Source organism: Manacus candei, unplaced genomic scaffold, assembly GCF_025592945.1.
Source record: "Manacus candei isolate 608988 ecotype Guabito, Panama unplaced genomic scaffold, ASM2559294v1 h1tg000067l, whole genome shotgun sequence".
Taxonomy (NCBI): domain Eukaryota; kingdom Metazoa; phylum Chordata; class Aves; order Passeriformes; family Pipridae; genus Manacus; species Manacus candei.
In genome coordinates this window covers 12,991,075-13,010,339 of record NW_026138115.1, presented here as the reverse complement: position 1 = coordinate 13,010,339, position 19,265 = coordinate 12,991,075, and the positions used below count along the sequence as shown (strand labels likewise).

General features: G+C 40.2%; 2 protein-coding genes across 6 annotated transcripts in view; both read left to right on the top strand.

The window, feature by feature from the left end:
- PRORP (protein only RNase P catalytic subunit) overlaps positions 1-3,697 on the top strand; it is a 49,613-nt gene extending 45,916 nt beyond the window's left edge. For 4 of the 5 annotated variants that reach the window (XM_051806272.1, XM_051806268.1, XM_051806269.1 and 1 more), the window contains 3 exons: positions 890-1,038; positions 1,658-1,853; positions 3,300-3,697. In XM_051806272.1, coding sequence (XP_051662232.1) covers positions 890-1,038; positions 1,658-1,853; positions 3,300-3,428 — 474 coding nt within the window. In that variant the 3' untranslated portion in view covers positions 3,429-3,697. Of the gene's footprint in view, positions 1-889; positions 1,039-1,657; positions 1,854-3,299 lie in introns of those variants that run through there. The other variant, XM_051806273.1, reaches the window with a different exon arrangement.
- Positions 3,698-7,588: 3,891 nt separating this feature from the next.
- On the top strand, positions 7,589-18,698 carry PSMA6 (proteasome 20S subunit alpha 6). Its single transcript, XM_051806295.1, has 7 exons — positions 7,589-7,765; positions 11,694-11,788; positions 12,550-12,631; positions 12,890-13,045; positions 15,880-16,058; positions 16,697-16,791; positions 18,492-18,698. Exons 1-7 carry the CDS (start codon positions 7,690-7,692, stop codon positions 18,547-18,549), a joined length of 741 nt encoding a protein of 246 aa, XP_051662255.1. The 5' UTR covers positions 7,589-7,689; the 3' UTR covers positions 18,550-18,698.
- Positions 18,699-19,265: the final 567 nt, after the last annotated feature.

The window sequence follows — 19,265 nt, the reverse complement described above, 5'->3', positions numbered from 1 at the left end:
GTGTTAGTAAATGCATGTAAAAATTGGGAAACACTTTTCCCTGGTGGTTGAGCACAGTCTTTGGCTTTCAAATATGATGGATGCTTCAGTCTCAAGAAACAAATCTTTTGTCTTTCCGGGCAGAAGTGAAATTGCTCTGTGAGCAGTCCACAGTAATAAACCTGGATGCTGAAAGCCAGAACCTTTGTCCTCCATGAGCTCAATCTGGGTGAAGCAGGGAGGGAAAGCCCCAGGCACAAGTGGCTGTCCTGAGAATCATTTATTGCGAAACAGGCACAGACCTAAGAGGCTGGTGAACAGTCCTTCTGAAGCGAGTTTACCACTTCAGGATGTTGGTTCATAAGTGGGCGACTAGTCTGGATGTGGCTTTCATAAAGCCTTAATCCTGAGGTCACGGATTTCTATGTACTGTCGCTGGCTTGTTCCCCACAGGGCAGCCTGGACCCGTGTAGTTCTCCAATTCCGCCAACAGGTGGGGATGGAGAGGCGGTGTGTCTTGAGGCTTTCACATGTCAAAGGCTCGGTGCTTCATTTCCTAAAGCAGATATTACTTAAATCCCAGTGTTATTCAGTTCCCTCACCTGACTCGGAATTTCTGACATCTCCATACAAATCTTCCCAAGTTCATTCATGTAGTTCAAACTGCAAGAGCCGGAAAAGGTTTATAATAGTAATGTATTTTCTGTGTGGTTGGGAGCAGCTTCCTACAATTAATTGGTTTGTTGTTTCTTTTTTTCTTTGTCACTAGGGAGTTAATTTAGTTATCTACTTAATTCGTATATGAGGGTAGTCCAGAAGTCCCTCTTGTTGAGACTCATATGTGAAAGTGTTTCTAGTCGGTCTGTTTTTACAGCTAAGAAAATCTTTGGTTTTGCTTTGTTTTTGGCAGCTGCTTGATGCTATTAACTGCCTGGCAAAAGACAATGTCCGGTTGCTCGTGCTGGGCCGCAAACATATGATGATTAACTCTTCAAATTGGAAAAGAGAGATTATGAAGGAGATGCAGAATAAGGCAGACTTCTTCTTTGCTGAAAATATGTAAGTTGAAGAAAATGACTCAATATAATGGAGACCAACACCTGATTTATGTGGATTTTACTGTGGTTTTTAGTACCATTTCTAGTATCTTAATCTCTGTGTGTGTGAAAGAGAAATGTATCCCTTGCTATACTTGTTTAAAAAACCAATACATATTAAAAGTTGCATTGTGAAGAATTTCATCACTTGGAATCATGTTTACAGCTGTAAGGTTTATTACAATTTATGGCTGTTAAAACCACTGCCAAGAACACAGTGCCCTGAACTTGCACTTCTGATAGCATCAGTGTGCAGTTGTGGTCTGCTGCTGTTTGGGGGTATACTGATGAATTTTGGCAGTTCTGTTCCACATAGCTCTGTATTGTTAAACTTTGTGGCAGAAGATTATATTATTATCAGATTGTGATAAGAGGGGAAAAATGCTCTGTGTACCAATCCAATTTGTATTGTACTCTAACTTTTGATGCCCTGGGGTAAGCCAGTTTTTATTTTACCAGGGAACTAGAGTAGTGATGGGAATTTTTACTGTTGCTGATGAATAAAGCTTGGATCAGCATTTGAATCATTTCCTGCAACCACTTTGTGAATGACGTTTGTCTTTTCCATTTGTTTTGTTAAGCTCTGACGATGATGCCTTCTTGCTATATGCCACTCTCCGATCAGGCAAGCATTGTAAGTTCGTTACTAGAGACTTCCTCCGGGATCACAAGGCTTGTCTTTCTGACACTCTGACACGTCATCTGTTCCGTAAGTGGCAGCGTGGACACCAGATAGTGTTATCCACTTCTGGAGATGGAAAGCGTATACATTTTTTGGTAAGTTTTCTGCTGCAGACAGAAAACACACAGAGCGTATTCACTGAAGATACACAATTTCAAACTCTGGAAGTAAAAGTAGTCTTACTGGAGTCTAAGAAATGGATTTGTACCAATGCACTCAAAACTCCCATGTTTACTGAAAATTCACTGTATTCACAAAGCATGCCACAAACAAGAAAACTGTCAGAAAGCCAAGAAATTCTGCCTAAATGTTTATAATATAAATGGAAATACAGGTTTGTGCATACAAATGTTTCCAGTGCTGGAAACTCAGTAAACATTACTGGCACTCGGTAAATCCTGAGTGCCAATGTTTTAATTTATTTTAAATTTTGAAATACCTTATTCTCCTCTGTAGCAGTGTTATAAAATATCATGCTTCTAATTGTACAACCAAATTTTATTAATCTTTATTTTAAAGAAGCAGGAAAATACAGGTATTTCAGTATTCACTATAATATTAACATATCTGGACTGTCTGCATTGTTATTGCCTACTTAAAGGAATAGTGTACCAGTGCAGATTCATTTTCTGCCTTCTCTGGTTGAAATTGTAAGATAACATTCATAATTACAAACAGACATACAGGCTTGTAAGAATGACAACCTTTCATTCAGTGTTGCCATACATACATTTCATTTATGGAACCAAATAATGAATGTAGGGTTACCTGAGTAACACAACTTGAGCTGTGAAACACCCTGTTTCTTTTTTTTTGTACAAAGGGGCTAGTAATTTTCACACCTTAATTCCCATACAAGTGATTTGGATGATTGGTATTCCCAGTCATAGCTGTCTTTTAGGTTATTCTGAACGCTGTCAAGAAAAGTAGACTTCCAAGACTATACATACAGAGTGATAGTATATCCTGACAACCATAATTGCCAACCAGTAATGTTTCTTTTGTGTTTGTGTTTCTGTTGTGTTTTGTTTGACTTGTTCTGAAAGTGTTAGTGATAAACCCTTTTCTTATGTCTCCTTGAAACAGTGCAAGTCGGTTCTGTAAAGAGATGCACTGGAAGAACAAGTACAAGATGTCATTAGTGTCATTAAACCCTATCAGTTCAAGCCTATAAACTACATCGAGAGTTAATTCCCATACGATTTTGTTTAACTGAACAGAAAAACAATAATTTTGCTATTTCTGGAAATTTGAGTGCATTATGCTTCAATCATTATTATCTGGTGCTGATTGAAGACAGAATTTTAACCATTTATAATGACTCCGACCACAAAATACTAACAGATATTTTAGTTTTTCCTCCTGTACTAAAATTTAGGATTTGTTTGGTATAAGGAAATAAAATGAGAGTTGTTAAAAGAGGTGAAACTATGGAGATTTCTAAGGTAAGCATTGGAAGTCATAAATACATGTAATTGGTATTTTAGTAATACATTGTATAAAGTCTAAAAGCAATGTTTTTCTCTGTTGTTTCCCAACAGCCAGCTTTCCAATATGACTGTGTGGTGCAGACTACAGGTGATACATGGCATATCCCCTATAAAGATGTCTTTGAGGAAAAATATTCATATCAAGTACCAAGAAAATGGCTCTGCATTCAACAGAAATGATGAAGAATGTAATTGCACAAGCTGAAGCTGTTTTTATTTTTTTTTTTTTGTAATCACTGCTGACTAGCAGAACTCAGCAGGACAATTATGTGATCAATATGTGAGGCCCGTAACTAAGGAAAATTCAGTGACTGCATTTTGTCAAAATCATTCCTGCAGTAAATCTTTTAACATCAGTGGTGGTCTAGCGGGGATGAATTAGGTCCATTATTTCCATCTTTACAGGCAATTTCTGTGGTTTGAATTAAAACTTGATTTTTCATCTTGGATTTTCAGTTTGGGTTTTTTATCTTTTTTTTTTATCAAGCTTTTCATCTACACTGAAATTCATGAACTCTGTGCTTGAAAGAAATTAAGCAGGACTTACAAAGTACCTCCAAAGTTTATGGGGCTGACCTTACAACAGTGTTGCAAAATGTCTGCCTCTAATAAATGAAGCTTAGGGGGACAAATGGTATGTTTACCTTTTTCCAGGCACACATTAGTCCTAATACTTTCTCACACTAATTAGAATTCATTTGATCACATAGAATGTGAAAGATTTGTTACAGCAACATGTATTAATATTTTGTTTGGAAGAATAAGGAAACAACCAGTGGAATATTTTGTGGCTCTTTCACACCCTCAAATTTGCTGCTTCTGACAGGATTTCACATCACTACAATAGTTTGCTTATGGGAATGCATGGATTTTTAAATGAAAATCGATAACTAGAAATTCTTAAAGGCAATAATAGGACAAAACTGATTTTTGTAGAGACATTTCTATAAAACCCATCCCAAGTTATAAAGCAAGAAAAATAGTATAAATTCCAGGAAAAATGTTCTAAGTTATTATTTTTAAGTGTGTGTATGGTAAACATGTTTGTTTATTGCACTTAAAACTTTAATGCAAGCCTTCTTCTCCCCAAAACATAGAAATGCCACATAAATTTCAGATGAAATATCATGATTTTGTCACATTTGTCTTGTATGCTGAAAAATCCTCTGAAACTCAGATGAACCATGCAGATCTTTTTGTATAGTACTTGTAGTTCTGAGCTCTTGCAAGCTCCCTCAGGATTCTTAGCATTCAAGCATGTTCCCTGCTATTTATTTTTTTTCCATGACAGAAAGCAATTCTGACACTTGCTGTTCTTCTGGTATCAGCTTTTAAACCAGCAGGTGTGATTTGCATATAGTCAAGTCCTTCAAATACTGTGCAGAAAGTGTAGAGGAGCTGGGTGTCTCCTAAGGTAACACAGAACCTTGGTTTTAAATTCATTATCGGTAGTGTTCCTCACAGTCGCCTTTTCTTGCAGAACATGACAGCTCCTATGGGGTCCTCCAGGAAAAGCAGAGAGGTTGGATCTACTTCTCTCATTCCTCAATACTTTTAATTTGTCAGAAGATTGTTTTTACAATTCTGTAAGTCAGAGAACTGCCACATCCTGGAAGTGGCAAATACTGCTTTTAAACTAAGTATCTGTTCCTGTACAGGACCACTTAGTTAGCAGCTGCTGCTCTCTACGAGGCTACCTTACTCTCTGTATGAAGTTCCACAGCAGCATAAGCTGGTGTGAATCAGTGCTGTTACAGTCCTCATTTGGGGGACAGCAGAACCGAATCTGGAATTTACAACTGGAAGGTGTTACAACATTAGTGGCAGATTTGTGACTTTTTGTTTTTCAGTATTTGCTTCTAATACACTTCTCTGTAGATCTTTGCAGGAAATTAATGACCTCCTCTCTAGAACCAAAGAAGAAACAACCTACAGACTTTTTTGTTTGTATGCTACCTGTTACATAGATGCACATGGTCTCCAGAGGCTCTGTTCTGACTGAGATTATTTATTTGCATGTTATGTAAGACATTTATGAAATAACATTTCTTTTGTGTTGCTGTAAGTCTTCAAATTTCTGATTGCTGAAACAGGGCATTTCAAGATAACAATGAATATGAGGATTTTCTTCTTGAGTATGTAAAGGGAATTCTGAGGGCTTCATTGGCAATAAATGTGAGAGCCAAACCAAAGCATACCAACATCTAACAGCAGATCTGTTTGACATCTCCTGCTGTTTATACAGCGGTACAGTAAAAACTCAAGGTAATTTATTAGAGAGGTGGTTCATGCTGAATGCTAGAGAGGCAAGTCTTGAGAACAGTACAGGAACTGTTACCCCCAGAAGGATACTGACTGCCATATGCTAGCACACAGAGTGGGGAGAACAGGAATCAGAAGGAATGAGACCTTAGCTTTGTGTGCTGCATGGCATGCAGCTGGAGACACACTGGCAGGATAGTTGAGGAAGACTGAACTGATTCAGCCTGTTCTCCTGCTCTTTTGTGAATGGCTTCATCTCCAAGATCACCCACTTGCTGCTAATACGTTAAAAAGGTGTCAGTGAAGTCAGCCTTCCTCAGGATCCAGCAACATGGAATTTGACTCTCATATGGTTGATCAGAGGTGATGATGGACATTAAACCAAAAACACATGATTGCTCCTCTGAAACAATGCTGTACTTTGGAATCTGACAAAATTGCTATGTAGATGGAGCAAACTTCTGGAAGCTATATCCTGAAAGTATCATAACTTTTACTCCATCATGTCTATGGTGTTGAGCAACTGTTACTCTTTTTTTATCTAATTCAAATATGGAATCTTTGATTTCTTACTTTTTGGCAATCGGGCCGAATGTTTGATACTCATTTCCATTTCCCCATGCCCTTTTTCTCAAGGGAAAAAAAAATCAGACATTGAACTCTGTTATAGAACGGAAGAGCTTTGTACATGGAAGAACTGTGAGGGTAGGGATCATCATGTTGGAAAAACAATGGTCTTAAGAGACACAGAAGTCATAAAAATCATGAGTGTTCTGGAGTAGATGCCTAGGGATCGATTTCTTGCTGTGTCTTCCAGTACAAAAGTGGCATCAAATGGTACTGGCAGATAGAAGGTTCAGATAAAATGGGAGGTTTCAGACAAAACCACACAATGTGTTGTTACACTGAGCAGCTCTTTGCCACGGCATGTCATGGATTCGAGAAGTTCACGTGAGTTCAAGGGGAGACCAGCAAGTTCATGAGAGGGAACCAGCAAGGATTACTAAATAACCAGACGCTATCCCTGCCTTGAGAAGTCCCTCCAGATGGTTGGAGACTGGGAGAGGAGTGTATCATTAAAGGTGCTCTCTGTAGTCCTAATATTTTTCCTTGGGCATCCTCTTTTGGCCACAATTGGAGACACAGCATTGAGTCAGACTCCATGTCCGACCCAGCAGACACAGTTGTACATTTTCATGTTCTCTGTGTTCCAGTGCCTGCATCTCACCTTTAAACATTTCATGTCCGCCCACAAAGGGCTTCCTTAATGAAAGGGACAAACTCTGCACCTTGTAATATACAGTAAGACATTTTCCTCTCCCATAGCATTAATACGTAGGAAGAGTATTTTGAAAAATTTGAGAGTGCAGACTTGTATTGTGCGGCATGCACAAAATGCACTTGCATTCTGCTTTTTCAACTGAGGGTAAGCTCATCTAATAATAATTTTAAAATAGAAGTGTGCATACCAAAATACAGCTTCTCCAACTCTTTTAATGACCAACTTTTAAAAAAATGCCTTCCCATGAAGAGTAGGGGAAATCCAACAAGATGAAAGGCAAAAACCCCCATATATTCACGAGTTTAAATTTGGGAATTTCTCTTTGTACTGGACACTGATAAAAAGTATTTTCACATTATAACGCAGCTGCAAGAACAATTACTTATTATGAGTACCTTAAGCATGTTTTTTTGAGGTATTTGCTTTAAAATTATACTCATTAAAGAGAGCACGTGGAATGATTTACTTTGGAAAATTAGGAGGGGTTTTGTTTTCCTGGCTGGCTGGTGATGCTTTTATCCCGTTTTCCGCTGTTTCCGTGCGCATTCCCTAAGGCACGTCCAACGGGATTCTGGGTTTCCATGAATCAAAAACCACCCGACCAGCCTGGCACCCCAAGGCTTTTCTTGCCCCACAGTGCCCCCCCCCCCCCGCGCTACAGCGGCCCTGCCGCAGTGACTCCGCATGTCGCGACAGGGCAGCGGGCGGCGCCCGCGACGAGCGGGCATGCGCAGCGCCGCGGGGGGAGCGTGACTGTGCGCGAGCGGCGCCCGCCTCGGCGCCTGCGCGGAGGAGGGGAGGGGCGCGTGACCCGGAAGCGATCGGACGCTGTGTGTCGCAGGGCCCTGCACGCGCACTGCTCCCCCGGCCGCGCGCCGCTCCCGCGCCGCTCCCGCCATGTCGCGCGGCTCCAGCGCCGGGTTCGACCGGCACATCACCATCTTCTCGCCCGAGGGCCGCCTCTACCAAGTCGGTGCGTGTCCGCCCCGCGGGGCCGCCGCAGAACTGCCCCGTCACGGGCCCGGCCTGCCCAGCTCGGCGGCGGCCGACTCGGGGAAGCTCCGCCGAGCCTGGCGGCCAGTGCGGAGCGGGACGTGGTGCCTCCCGTGGCTCGGGAGTCTCGGTTCCCGCCTGGCCTGGTCCCGCGCGGTGCGGGGAAAAGCCCGGTGGGAGCCTGGAGCAGCGGCTGTCCCGGTCGTGCCGGCGTGGGGACCTGGGAAAGGGATGCTCCCATGAGATAAGGAAAACTTAGAGCCAGGATGGGCTTTTTCGAGTGTCCCCTGCCATGGGAGGGATCTCCTGTGAGTTCCTGGTGTTCGATTTCAGATGCTTGGAGACCAAGATTGCAGTTATCCAAGGGCTGTTTATTCTTCCTTAAGTGTTTCTTGTGAGTCTTGCCAAGCTTAGGAGCATTGCGTTTTGGAATCTGAGAACTACGACAGCTTTTTGAAATGGGACTTGAACTGCCTCAAACCCTGCATGCCAGAGTGACAGTCAGTTTTTGGATGTAACCCTTGCGCTTCCTTGTTACACCTGAGTGCCGTGTGTTCTGTAAGCCGTGGCCTGTGAGGTAGCAGCACCCATCCTTTGTTTTCAGGCTCCTTTGAACAATCTGCCATGAAACTGCGGCCTTGCTTCAGCTTCTTCCATAGACCACTTTTGTTCCTATTTTTACAGTGTATCAGCTTTTATGGAAGCACATGGTGCTCCTCGTGCAGGATGCTCAGGGACAGTGCAGTCAGCTCCCAGCCTGGCAGGACAGTTGGCTGAGAGGGCTCCTGGAGGATCCGCACAACAGGGACAGATTAATTGTTTTGCAGCATCATCCTGATGCCATTTTCCCCTGGAGCTTAGTGGCTCCTCCCCGGCTGTGGTGGCTTCATTGCACATCCATTGCATGGCATGTCCATACATCCATTTGTTCTCCAGGAAGGGAGATTGCTGGCATCAGACTGCATGAATTCTCTGTCGTAGCCATTAGTTTCTTTTGTGACTGCCCTTGAGTTTTTCTCAGGAAGAAGCCTGTGTGGATTAGGCTTCATGGGCAGGCGGCCCAGTCTTGAGCAATCCTTTCTTCAGGGAGGAACAAGGAAAGCACCTGTGTATGGGTGTCTGTACACAGGCAGAAAGTTACCTGTATGAGATACCTTCATGTAGGTACTGTCTTGTATCTGAAGCATGTGTAATGCTTGTATACAGCTTGCATGGCAAGCATTATACATACAGATGGTAGGGACAGTGCTTCCTCACACAGGGTGTCAGTGGTTCTGTGATAGGAGAGTCAGGGGTTCCAACTTTCTGTCACCATTAAAACGGGCTGGTTGGTCTGCATCGCTTTTCGGTCTGTTTCTCTGTTGCAGTACTGCTTGTTGGGAATACTTTCTGCATTCTGTAGTAGAGAGGAAATTGAGCCTTGTTTTCTGCCTCCTGGGTATATTCAGCCATTAGGTTAATATATGACAAATATGTAGTATCTCCATACCTTTTAACAGTGTCTTAGAAGCAAATATCTGCATGTGTGTTTGAGAGCCTCTGCACACAGCCTGAAGCTGTCATAAAGATATTTTAAGTACCTGTATGCTATAGGAAGAAAAATATGTAGATATGCAGTTACCTTTAGGCAAGAGTGAGCTCACTTTACCTGCAGCCAGGCTGGTAGCCACGGCATGGGCAGAAATCTCATGTTTGCTTGTGGTCAGATATCTAAATTTACCTATTTTATCCTTATCTCTGTGCTGGATTCAGATTAACTAGGGGCTGTCAAGGATGAGCATGGACATGTGTTGCTTTAAGGTTGCCTTAGGACTTGAAGTTTTTCTGGAATTGGCAGAACAGGAACAGAGATTTTCAGCATAGTGATATTGGACTGAAATGCCTGTACTTTTTCTTAGGTCTGTCTTCTGCTTCCAAAGCTCAAAAAATTCATGTGCTGTTGAAGTGATCTCATATGGGAAAACTAACAGTTATTTCTCATTACTGTGGTTAAAATCCCTCAGAACATCAGCGTTCTCTTGCTACTTATTAGTTCCACTCTTCAAAGATGATGTTTCTTCTAAGTAGAGTCCTGGCGGGTGAAGAAAATTATTATAGTCAAATTTCTGACTGTTGTGATATATTCAGGGAACAGCAAGGGGCTACTGTTCTCAGAGAGAATATATGCAGTGCTACTGAAGTACTTACACAGAAGTAAACAGACTTAAAACACCACTAGCAACTTGGATTTGTTACACTGTAAGAGCCACTTCACCTTTTGGCTTGTCTCTTTGAAAACTGAGCAATGGAGATGGTAATAGTACCAGTGCCAGAAGGGACTGCAGTTCAGCAAGCCTGGTTGTCAGTACTTGTGAGCAAAAACTAGTTTGTGAGGGCACCTATTCCTGCTGCCACCTGTGTCACAGAACCACAGAATAGCTGATGTTGGAGGGGACCTCTGGAGATTATCTGGTTCAACCCCTTGCTCAAGCAGGCCCACCTAGAGCTGGTGGTCCAGGACCATGTCCAGACAGGTTCTGAATAGTACAGGCAACCTGTGCCAGTGCTCAGTCACCATCACGGGCAAAAAGTGTTTTTAGGTGTTCAGTTTGTTCCAGTCACCTCTGATTCAGTCCCATCACTGGGCATTGCTGAAAATAGCCTGCTCTGTCCATTTGCTTTATACCCTGCCTTCAGGTGTTTCTACACATGAATAAACAAGTGTTGCAGAGCCTGGGTTTGGAGCTTCAAATGTGACCAGTTTGTGGGCAGTGCTGGCTCACATCTCACTGGGTTCTGTGCTTCACTGCAGGCTGGCACTGATCATCCCAGGGGAGGGGAGTGAAGAGGTGAGCAGAGTTGTGCATCTAGCAGAGGAAAAGGGAGAACATCCTTTTTGGCATGTTTGGGTAACCAATAAATGCTCTTATGTCTGAGAGTAATAAATACAGTGCCATAAAAACCTGACCGTCAGCCCTTCCTCAGCACTGACTCAGCAGATTGAACATTAAGATCCCGGTATTGCAAGATGTGGTTTTTTTCATCTTCAGATTATTACTCTTCTGTTTTACAGTCTCTTCCATAGATCCAAATGCAGCTTTTAAAACAGCTGAGTTTCTTGCTCACATTATTTTAGAAGATAGTTTTGGCAATGTACTGTGCTGTTTGTAGACATGTTCTAAATTCTGGTTTCACTTGCGTAGCTAACAGAAAAATCACCCACATTTAGCTGCTGCCTGAAACTTGCCTTTCTTAGCCAGATATTAAAAAGTTCTGAATGTTTATCATATGTTACCAGATAAACAGGTTTTAAAGTTGTTTCATGGATCATTTCAAGTAAATCTTAATCCATTGTACTTATATGAATAATGCTGTTTAGTTGGCATCTGTGTAGATTTCATTCTAAAAAGTGAATAAAAGCATTACAGTATTTGAATGTCAAGTCAGAAAATGTGATAGTAAGGCTAAAACCCATCTCCTGTGTCTGGTCAATCATATCAGTTTTCATCTATATCAGTTAAGAACTAGAAAATAAATTTATATCCTTGCAATGGTAGCAATGCTTAAAATACTAAACTTCTTCTATAAGAATTTATGGTTACTGTAGGTTAAGTGGAACCATTTATCAGAACAGCCTTTTTGTTTTAAAACATATTCTGTTGCTGTTAAGCTTGAACAGAACGAAACAGCAAATTATAAGAAATATTTGAAGGAAGCAGTGACAGTGGTCAATGACTTCCAATAACTGTCAGAAAGTTCTTGTGCACATTGTACTGAAGACCTTAAGGACACAAAGTGCTGCACAAGTATTAAAATATTAAAAAGGCCACAACTTGGCAAGATTCCTGGGTGGGGGGAAGATGTGTCAGAGTTAATTGTACTAGTATCTCTGACGCAAGTTTTTTATTAACACTTATATGTTTTTCTAGAATATGCATTTAAGGCCATAAACCAAGGTGGACTTACATCTGTAGCTGTTCGTGGGAAGGATTCTGCAGTAATTGTAACACAGAAGAAAGTACCTGTAAGTAGTCTGGTTTTGAGGGGTGGTCTGGAAGGAGAGTAGAAAAAAGGTGGGGGTGAGACTCCGCAACGTTGATATTATATTTATTAGCACTGACATATATTGTTGCTTGAATTGAATATGTAATTATCCTGCTTATTACAAGTTCTAGATCCATTTAGTGCTCAGCTGTGAATTTCCTCACCAAATACTGCAATATTGGTTTCCTCTGTAGTTGTTGAAGAGATAAAGCTAAAATATAAAGTTGATTCTGCTGTACTTTAGCATGCATACATTGCTCTGGCTTGTAAGGGCTGAGTTGTCCATAATCAGTTCCCTGATTTCTTTAATTGCTACTGAGAAAATGTTATACCAATAGCATGCAGAAGAGGTTTTCATGAGTGTTTTGGCTCAGTGATGATGTATTGTTGACAAAAGTGGTAAATTTTTGTGTCTAAAGGGGGACAGCATGTAATAAGAGAGCAAGGTTTTGTATGTGGGTTCTGAAAGTTTCTTCAGAGGGAAAAGGACTGTGATGTAGATCGTGTTCTTGCTGTTATTCTTTTCCAGATACTGCAGTTTTAATCTTCCCTGTTCTCCTATTTCTTCCTTTGCATGCCTACAGCAGTAAATGGTGGAGAGCCTGAAAAACAATTTTTGGCTGTTAGTGGGTCCTTTTGGGCTCTTCTGTAGATAGCAGAGCATCAGAGTCTGTTTTTGTTTTTTTTTTTTAAACTTCAAGGACAGTGTTTTCTATTAGATTATTTTTATTTCCTCTTTAGGACAAGTTACTGGATTCCAACACAGTGACTCATTTATTCAAAATCACTGAAAATATTGGCTGTGTGATGACAGGAATGACAGGTATTTAATCACCATCTTTTTTTAAATATTTAAAGCATGTCAGTTTTTTTATGTGGTTCGCTAGCTTTGCATCATATAATATCAATAAATGCTCTAGGAGGTTTGTTCCACTCAGTCTAGTTTTGGAGAACTTATCTAGTTCTAATGGGTATATTTAAAGACAGTGTAAAGTTGGACCTGGAATTTGCATTCTCAGGCAATGCTGGAAATAAACTTGGTATATGTTCAGTGAAATTAATATTCATTCTTTCTGTCTAGCTGACAGCAGATCCCAGGTGCAGAGAGCCCGCTATGAGGCTGCTAACTGGAAGTACAAGTATGGCTATGACATCCCTGTGGATATGCTGTGTAAAAGGATTGCAGATATTTCTCAGGTCTATACGCAAAATGCTGAAATGAGGCCCCTTGGTTGCTGTAAGTATAGTCTGTGAAATTAATCTCTTCTGTTTCTTGTCTAAGCTTGCAAGTTCTTGTATAAGAAATTCTCACTCATTTTCAAAATGGGCTGAAGGAGTAAGAGGCATGAACAGCCAAATGAGAGAACAAATGAAAGTCTTGAATTGGAGCCATGATTTTACCATTGACTCAGCATTTGAAATGATGTGGCCTCTTTAAAATGTGTGACACTGTTTCACTTCAGTTTTTGGGGCCTAGTCTGTTTGCACTGCAGAGTGAGGTCTGTAAGTGTGAAATGCTCTTTTTAATGGTGTCTGTTTGTGGTGGTTTGACCTTGGTTGTGTGCCAGGTGTCCACCAAAGCTTCTCCATCACTCTCCTCTTCAGCTGGACAGGAGAGAAAAAAAATACCATGAAAGGCAAGATAAGGACAGGGAGAGATCACTCACCAGTTACCATCATGGACAAAACAGACTCAACTTGGGGAAATTAATTTATTACCAAGCAAATCAAAGTAGGATGCTGAGAAGTAAAACCAAATCTTCAGAACACCTTCCCCCTACCTTGCTTCCCAGGTTTAACTTTATTCCAGATTCTCGACCTCTCCCTCAGGCAGAGGGGGACAGGAAGGTGAGTAGTGGTCAGTTTATCACACATTGTTTCTGCTGCTGCTTCCTCCTCAGGGGGAGGACTCCTCACACTCTTCCCCTGCTCCCTCTCCAAGGGAGATAGTCCTCCTTTAATTTCTCCAGAGCGAGTCCTGCCCATAGGCTGCAGTTCTTCATAGACTGCTCCAGCATGAGTTCCTCTCTCCACAGGGCCACAGGTCCTGCCCCAATGCAGGCTTCCCATGGGGCCACAGCCTTCTGCAGGCATCTACCTCCTCCAGCACAGTCTTCCAGGGGCTGCAGGTGGATCTCTGCTCCACCACGGACCTCAGTTGCCTCACCATGGTCTTCATGGGAACCTCTGCGCTGGTGGCTCCTCCCCTTCCTTCTTCACTGACCTGTGTCTTCAGAGCTGTTCCTCTCTCCTATTCTCACTCTCTATCCTGTCTGTATTTGCTTCTTTGCTTCTGACAAATAACTTTTTTTTTTCCTTCTTAAATACATTATCCCAGAGGTGCTGCCACTGTTGCTGATGGGCTCCGCCTCAGCCAGTGGTGGGTCCATCTTGGAGCTGGCTGGCATTAGCTCTGTTGGACATGGGGCAAGCTTCTAGCAGCTCCTCACAGAAGCCACCTCTGTAGTCCCCTCCATGCCAAAACCTTGCCATGCAAGCCCAATACATTGTGTCTGGGTAAACATGGCTGTTAGACAGATGGAGAGTGCAATTATGCTTGTGCAGATTTTGTGGCGGTTTTATCTAAGTAGTATGCATAGGACAGATCTGCATTAGTTTTGGTCTTAACTTAGCCATCATGTATATAATGTAGAGAAGAAGTGCTAAAAATATTTCCCTTGCAAATATTTCTACAGCTTGTTTTATAACAGCAAATGCAGCTTAAATTAAAAAAAAGTTGTGTGAAAAGTCATATTTTTGTAGATATTCCTGGTCATCTGTGTGTTCTGAGGTTGGTTTTGACTTGTTTTTTCTCTTACGTTTGACTGTAAGCAAATTATAACTGTGCTCATAGGGTGTTTGGGAACTGAGGTAAAAGACTTAAGGGTTTTCTCAGCTACTGTTTCATTAACCATTCTGTCTGGGGTTTTTTTTGATTGGTTGGGTTTTGCCAGGTTTTTTTTTTCTTTTGAGAAGAATAGTTTCAGAATTGATGAATCACTTCTCATAATCATAGTAGGCACTACAACTTCTCTCTAAAGAAGCAACATTCAAGGTTGCATCACAGTTTCCATGATGGGGCAATTTTCCTATGCTTGTAATTTTCAGGAATGATTGTTTCTTTCTTCCCTTGGCATTTCCCATGCCTTGATACTACTGGAAATTTTTTTTTTAAAATACATGAATAAAAATGTATTTTTCTTGACTTCCCTTAGTCTCTTTTAAAAATATGAAGGGATTTTTTTTCTATTATATTGCTGCTCAGAAGCTTATCAACTGTAAACACTGGTAAAAAGTTACACAAGTGTAAAGTGAAAATAACTGAAAATCTTGACCTTGTTCTGTTTTGAGTTTTTATTGCAAGTATTTCATTTGACTTATTTTTTAATATGCATAATGTGACAATGCAGCTGTAAATCAAGAAGCGAGAGTGAACACATGCATTTCAGTGATGTGATCAGTTTGTGTTACTTGAAATCTATCCAGCTTAAACTTGGTCAAATGGTCTTCAGAGATTCAGTTTGTCCTGATTTCTCCATTTCTCCATTTAATTTCAGATTCTTTTTTTCTTTAAAGAAAAGAGGAAAAGGTATATAATGCTTTTCAGTGCTTTTTAGGAATATAAACGAGAAATCTAAATTCGATCTTTTAATATTTCCATTATTTTCAACATGTTTGTAAAGTTGCTTTCTAATAGAAAGCAACATGGTAATGGAACTATTGTTTACACTTTGTGTCATATAACACAGGATGTGAGCTGTGGCTAGGTTAACTTTTGTGTTTCCTGACTTTGTGGTTCTTTACACACTGAGCGTGGTAAAAATGCGTTTTTAATGAGTAGCCTTCCTTGGGAATCACGGAAATATGGTTCGTGCTAAACTGAGTCACACCTGGTAATGAGATGCTCATAAGAAATGGCAAATTAAAGAGGAAATCGCAGCTCCAGGTATGGACTGATTCCCAGAAATGTACTGCTGTGCGTGCACGTTTTTTCACAGGAGTATCCATTCTATTCTTGAATTGAATTGATAAAATTGGGAAATGAAAAGATTAACAAATTTTCTCTTCAAGGTATGATTTTGATTGGTATTGATGAAGAACACGGCCCTCAGGTATACAAGTGTGATCCAGCAGGTTACTATTGTGGATTCAAGGCCACAGCTGCAGGAGTTAAACAGACAGAGTCAACCAGTTTTCTTGAAAAGAAAGTAAAGAAGAAATTTGACTGGACATATGAACAGACAGTAGAGGTAGGCCAGCAGAAGGAAATAAAGATTTGTTAAAGTATTTTTAATGAATGTGCTGCATGTAGGCTTGCAATATAGAGAAATGCAGGTAGGCATTTATGCTTTCCTTGCACTTCCATATTGCTGCCATAGCAAGAATAGCTATTCCAACCAGAAAATCTTTTGAAGGTATTCTGCAAATGTTTAAATAGTCATCTATTCTGCTTTTTCTGCTTTATGTTAGCTGAAGAAGATTCTGTAATTGTAGCACTCCCATTGTAGCTGGTGGTTGGTTACTACAGTGCTTGGTTTTGGGAATACCAGTATGACTTACTTTTAGTCGCATTTAAAACAATCTTCATATTAGAAGGCATTTCAGACAGGATCTTTGCATGATAGAAGGTTGGTTTTGTTGTGTGGTTTTTTTACTACGAAAATGACTTGTCCTTTGCTTTTTGTAGATTGGTCTTTTTAGGGAGAGGAGTGGAGAGGTACTGTGTTCTGTAGCAAGGAAAAACTATTTGGAACTTCTAAGCTGAGGTTTTGAAGTGAAAGGAAATAACTTTAAACCAGAAGGAAGGGTAGTTGTTAATGCTATGTCTATTTAAAAGAAAAGCCTTAGTGCTTTATATTTAATGATGAGGGGTTTTGTCATCTTTCAGACAGCAATAACATGCCTATCTACTGTACTGTCCATTGATTTCAAACCTTCAGAAATAGAAGTTGGTGTAGTCACGGTGGAAAATCCTAAATTCAGGTAGGTGATCAGTGTTGATAAAACTTGGTGTGTTTCTCTGGTTATTCGCAATTAGTTTTACCTTCTTGTGTAATCGTAAATCAAGAAAAGAGATAAATGCCAGAGGCTGATGTTCTAGAGATTTTTTTACTTGTAACTCTTCAAAACATGTAGGGGTAGAAAACATTGTTTTAAAAAAATAATACATTTTTAAAACGTTTGACATGGTTAAGGGATTCAGTAAAGTGTTCTCTTTCATTTCTTAAAAGGGTATTGTTTTACCTGATGATTGAAATGTAGTTACATCTGGTCTAGTTGTGCTCTCATGGTTAGAAGCATAAAAATCTTTCTTCGTACTGGTAGCTGGAGTTCACTTCCAAATCATCGTCGTGCCAATTAATGCAGTAAAGTCTGGTGTACATTATGAAACATTTACAAGTTCCTTATTTTTTTTAATCCTTTTCTAAATTTAATCTTTAAATTATTCTTGCTCATCTTGTAAATGTAGCAGTTTTTAACATCTCCAGTATATAGTTAATAGAATGTGAATTTGTATGATTTGAAATATTCTATTTAAATTTGACAAGATTAAAAGATCTTGGATTTAAAAAATCACTGTAGTGATTTGGAAATGGCTGAACTTTTACTTCCTGAACACACTGAATTCCTATCCACCATGAAAGCAAGGCACCTGTTATTTCTTCCCTCCCTGATTGTTGCCTGAGTGTGAATGCAGCACACTGTGTGGACCAAGATTACTTGGTCAGTGTGTTAAGACAACACCTGGAAGTCTTCCTGTTGAGGGCAGGAATACTTCACATCGGATACAGTGTACTGGACAGCCTTCTGAAGGCACAATGAAGTATGTGTATAATGCATACAGAAGTATGAATGAAACGTGGAAGAAAAAGCTTTGGGGATTTTTTGTAATGCAAAACAACCCTCCAGATACAGCTTACCTAAAATTTTGATAAGTTTGACTTGCTTCATAGGGGCTCAGTTATTTCTGCCTTAAGCCGTCATTGGTTCTTTTATTTATTTAAGAAGAAAAAAAGAGAGGAACAACTAAATAGGCAATAAAGTCCTCTGCTACTTTAGTCTAATTACTTTGTAAGTGGAGATTGGAGGGAGGCTTCAAACCATTGGGTCCTACAGGTGCAATCTTTTAAATGTTTCCTTCCTAAGGTTTTTTGAAGTTGACACAATGATGGTGGGTGGTTTTACATTTGGTGGTGTGTGCTTAGAACAACAGAATAGCTCAACATCTTTGAGAAAGCGTGCAGGAGCTGTATTACTGCTTTTCTACTGCTGCTCAAGTGTCAAGTGCTAGCTTTCTGACAAACTTTATTTATTGGTCATCTGTCCTTTTCAGAAAGGGCAGATAACAAGCAGAGGGAGAAGGCTATGAAAACATGGAGTAATCATACTACTAATTGCCATGCCCATTCTTCTTACCAGGTCCTAACTTGAAAATGTATTACTTGTGAAGAATTACCTGTTCTATTTCCACCATTTGTTACCTCCTTTTCTCTAGTGCCTTTGATTATTCCTTTATTTTTCAAAAAGAATTGAAATGTCAGCCTGTGGCCCTGGCAGCAGGACTTTAAAGGGTAGAAAGATGCATTGCTATAAAACTTAATTGTGGAGATATTAGGTGGTAATATTGGAACTTAAGGGGAAGAATCATTTAAGCTATTTAAGATTTCTTTTTGTTCTTTCAGGATCCTTACAGAAGCAGAGATTGATGTGCACCTTGTAGCTCTGGCAGAGAGAGACTAATTAGCATTCCCATTTCCATTGTCTGTGCTTCTGGCCAGGATGGTTGGTGAAAAGAAAACAGTTACTGATGGCTTTAGATTATGGGTGGGAAACAATGTTCGCTATATGATGTATTTTACTCTGTACAAATAAAACAGAGGTTTTTGAAATGTGTTGTATCTCCTTTTAATACAATTTTTTCAACTTTCAATTCTATGAAACTTATCCAAATGCCTGATGATTTTTAGTGTTCTGTGATGATTGCTTGCCTTTTAATTGTATTTTAAGAGAAGTTTTATACTCTGAGCTGTATTTTTCATCTGAGCTATTTGGCTCCTAGTGTAAAGTTATATATCAGTTTTTGTGGTGTGTGTCCCCTGAGATAATTCTTACATTCACATTCATTCTCTCCTTGCCCTGATGTTAAAAGGCTTACAACGTTACTGGTTTAATTGTGGGGAAATTAAGAAGATCTTAATATTTGCTCAGGTTTGTAGGAGGATATAGGGCAAAAACTGAAGGAAAAAGCTTGAGCTGTGAGCTCCAGTCCAGTCCTTTACACTAATTTATTTGGGGTACAGGTAGTGAACAGACGTCTGCTGTAATTAAACAGCTCTGAAGCTAATATTTATTTAGGGAACATATTCTATGTGCATATAGAACACATTCTATATGCAGTGTACTTTAGGATTTTGGCTGTTAGTCACCTACCAGGTTTTGAGGCTTTGGCAGGCAGT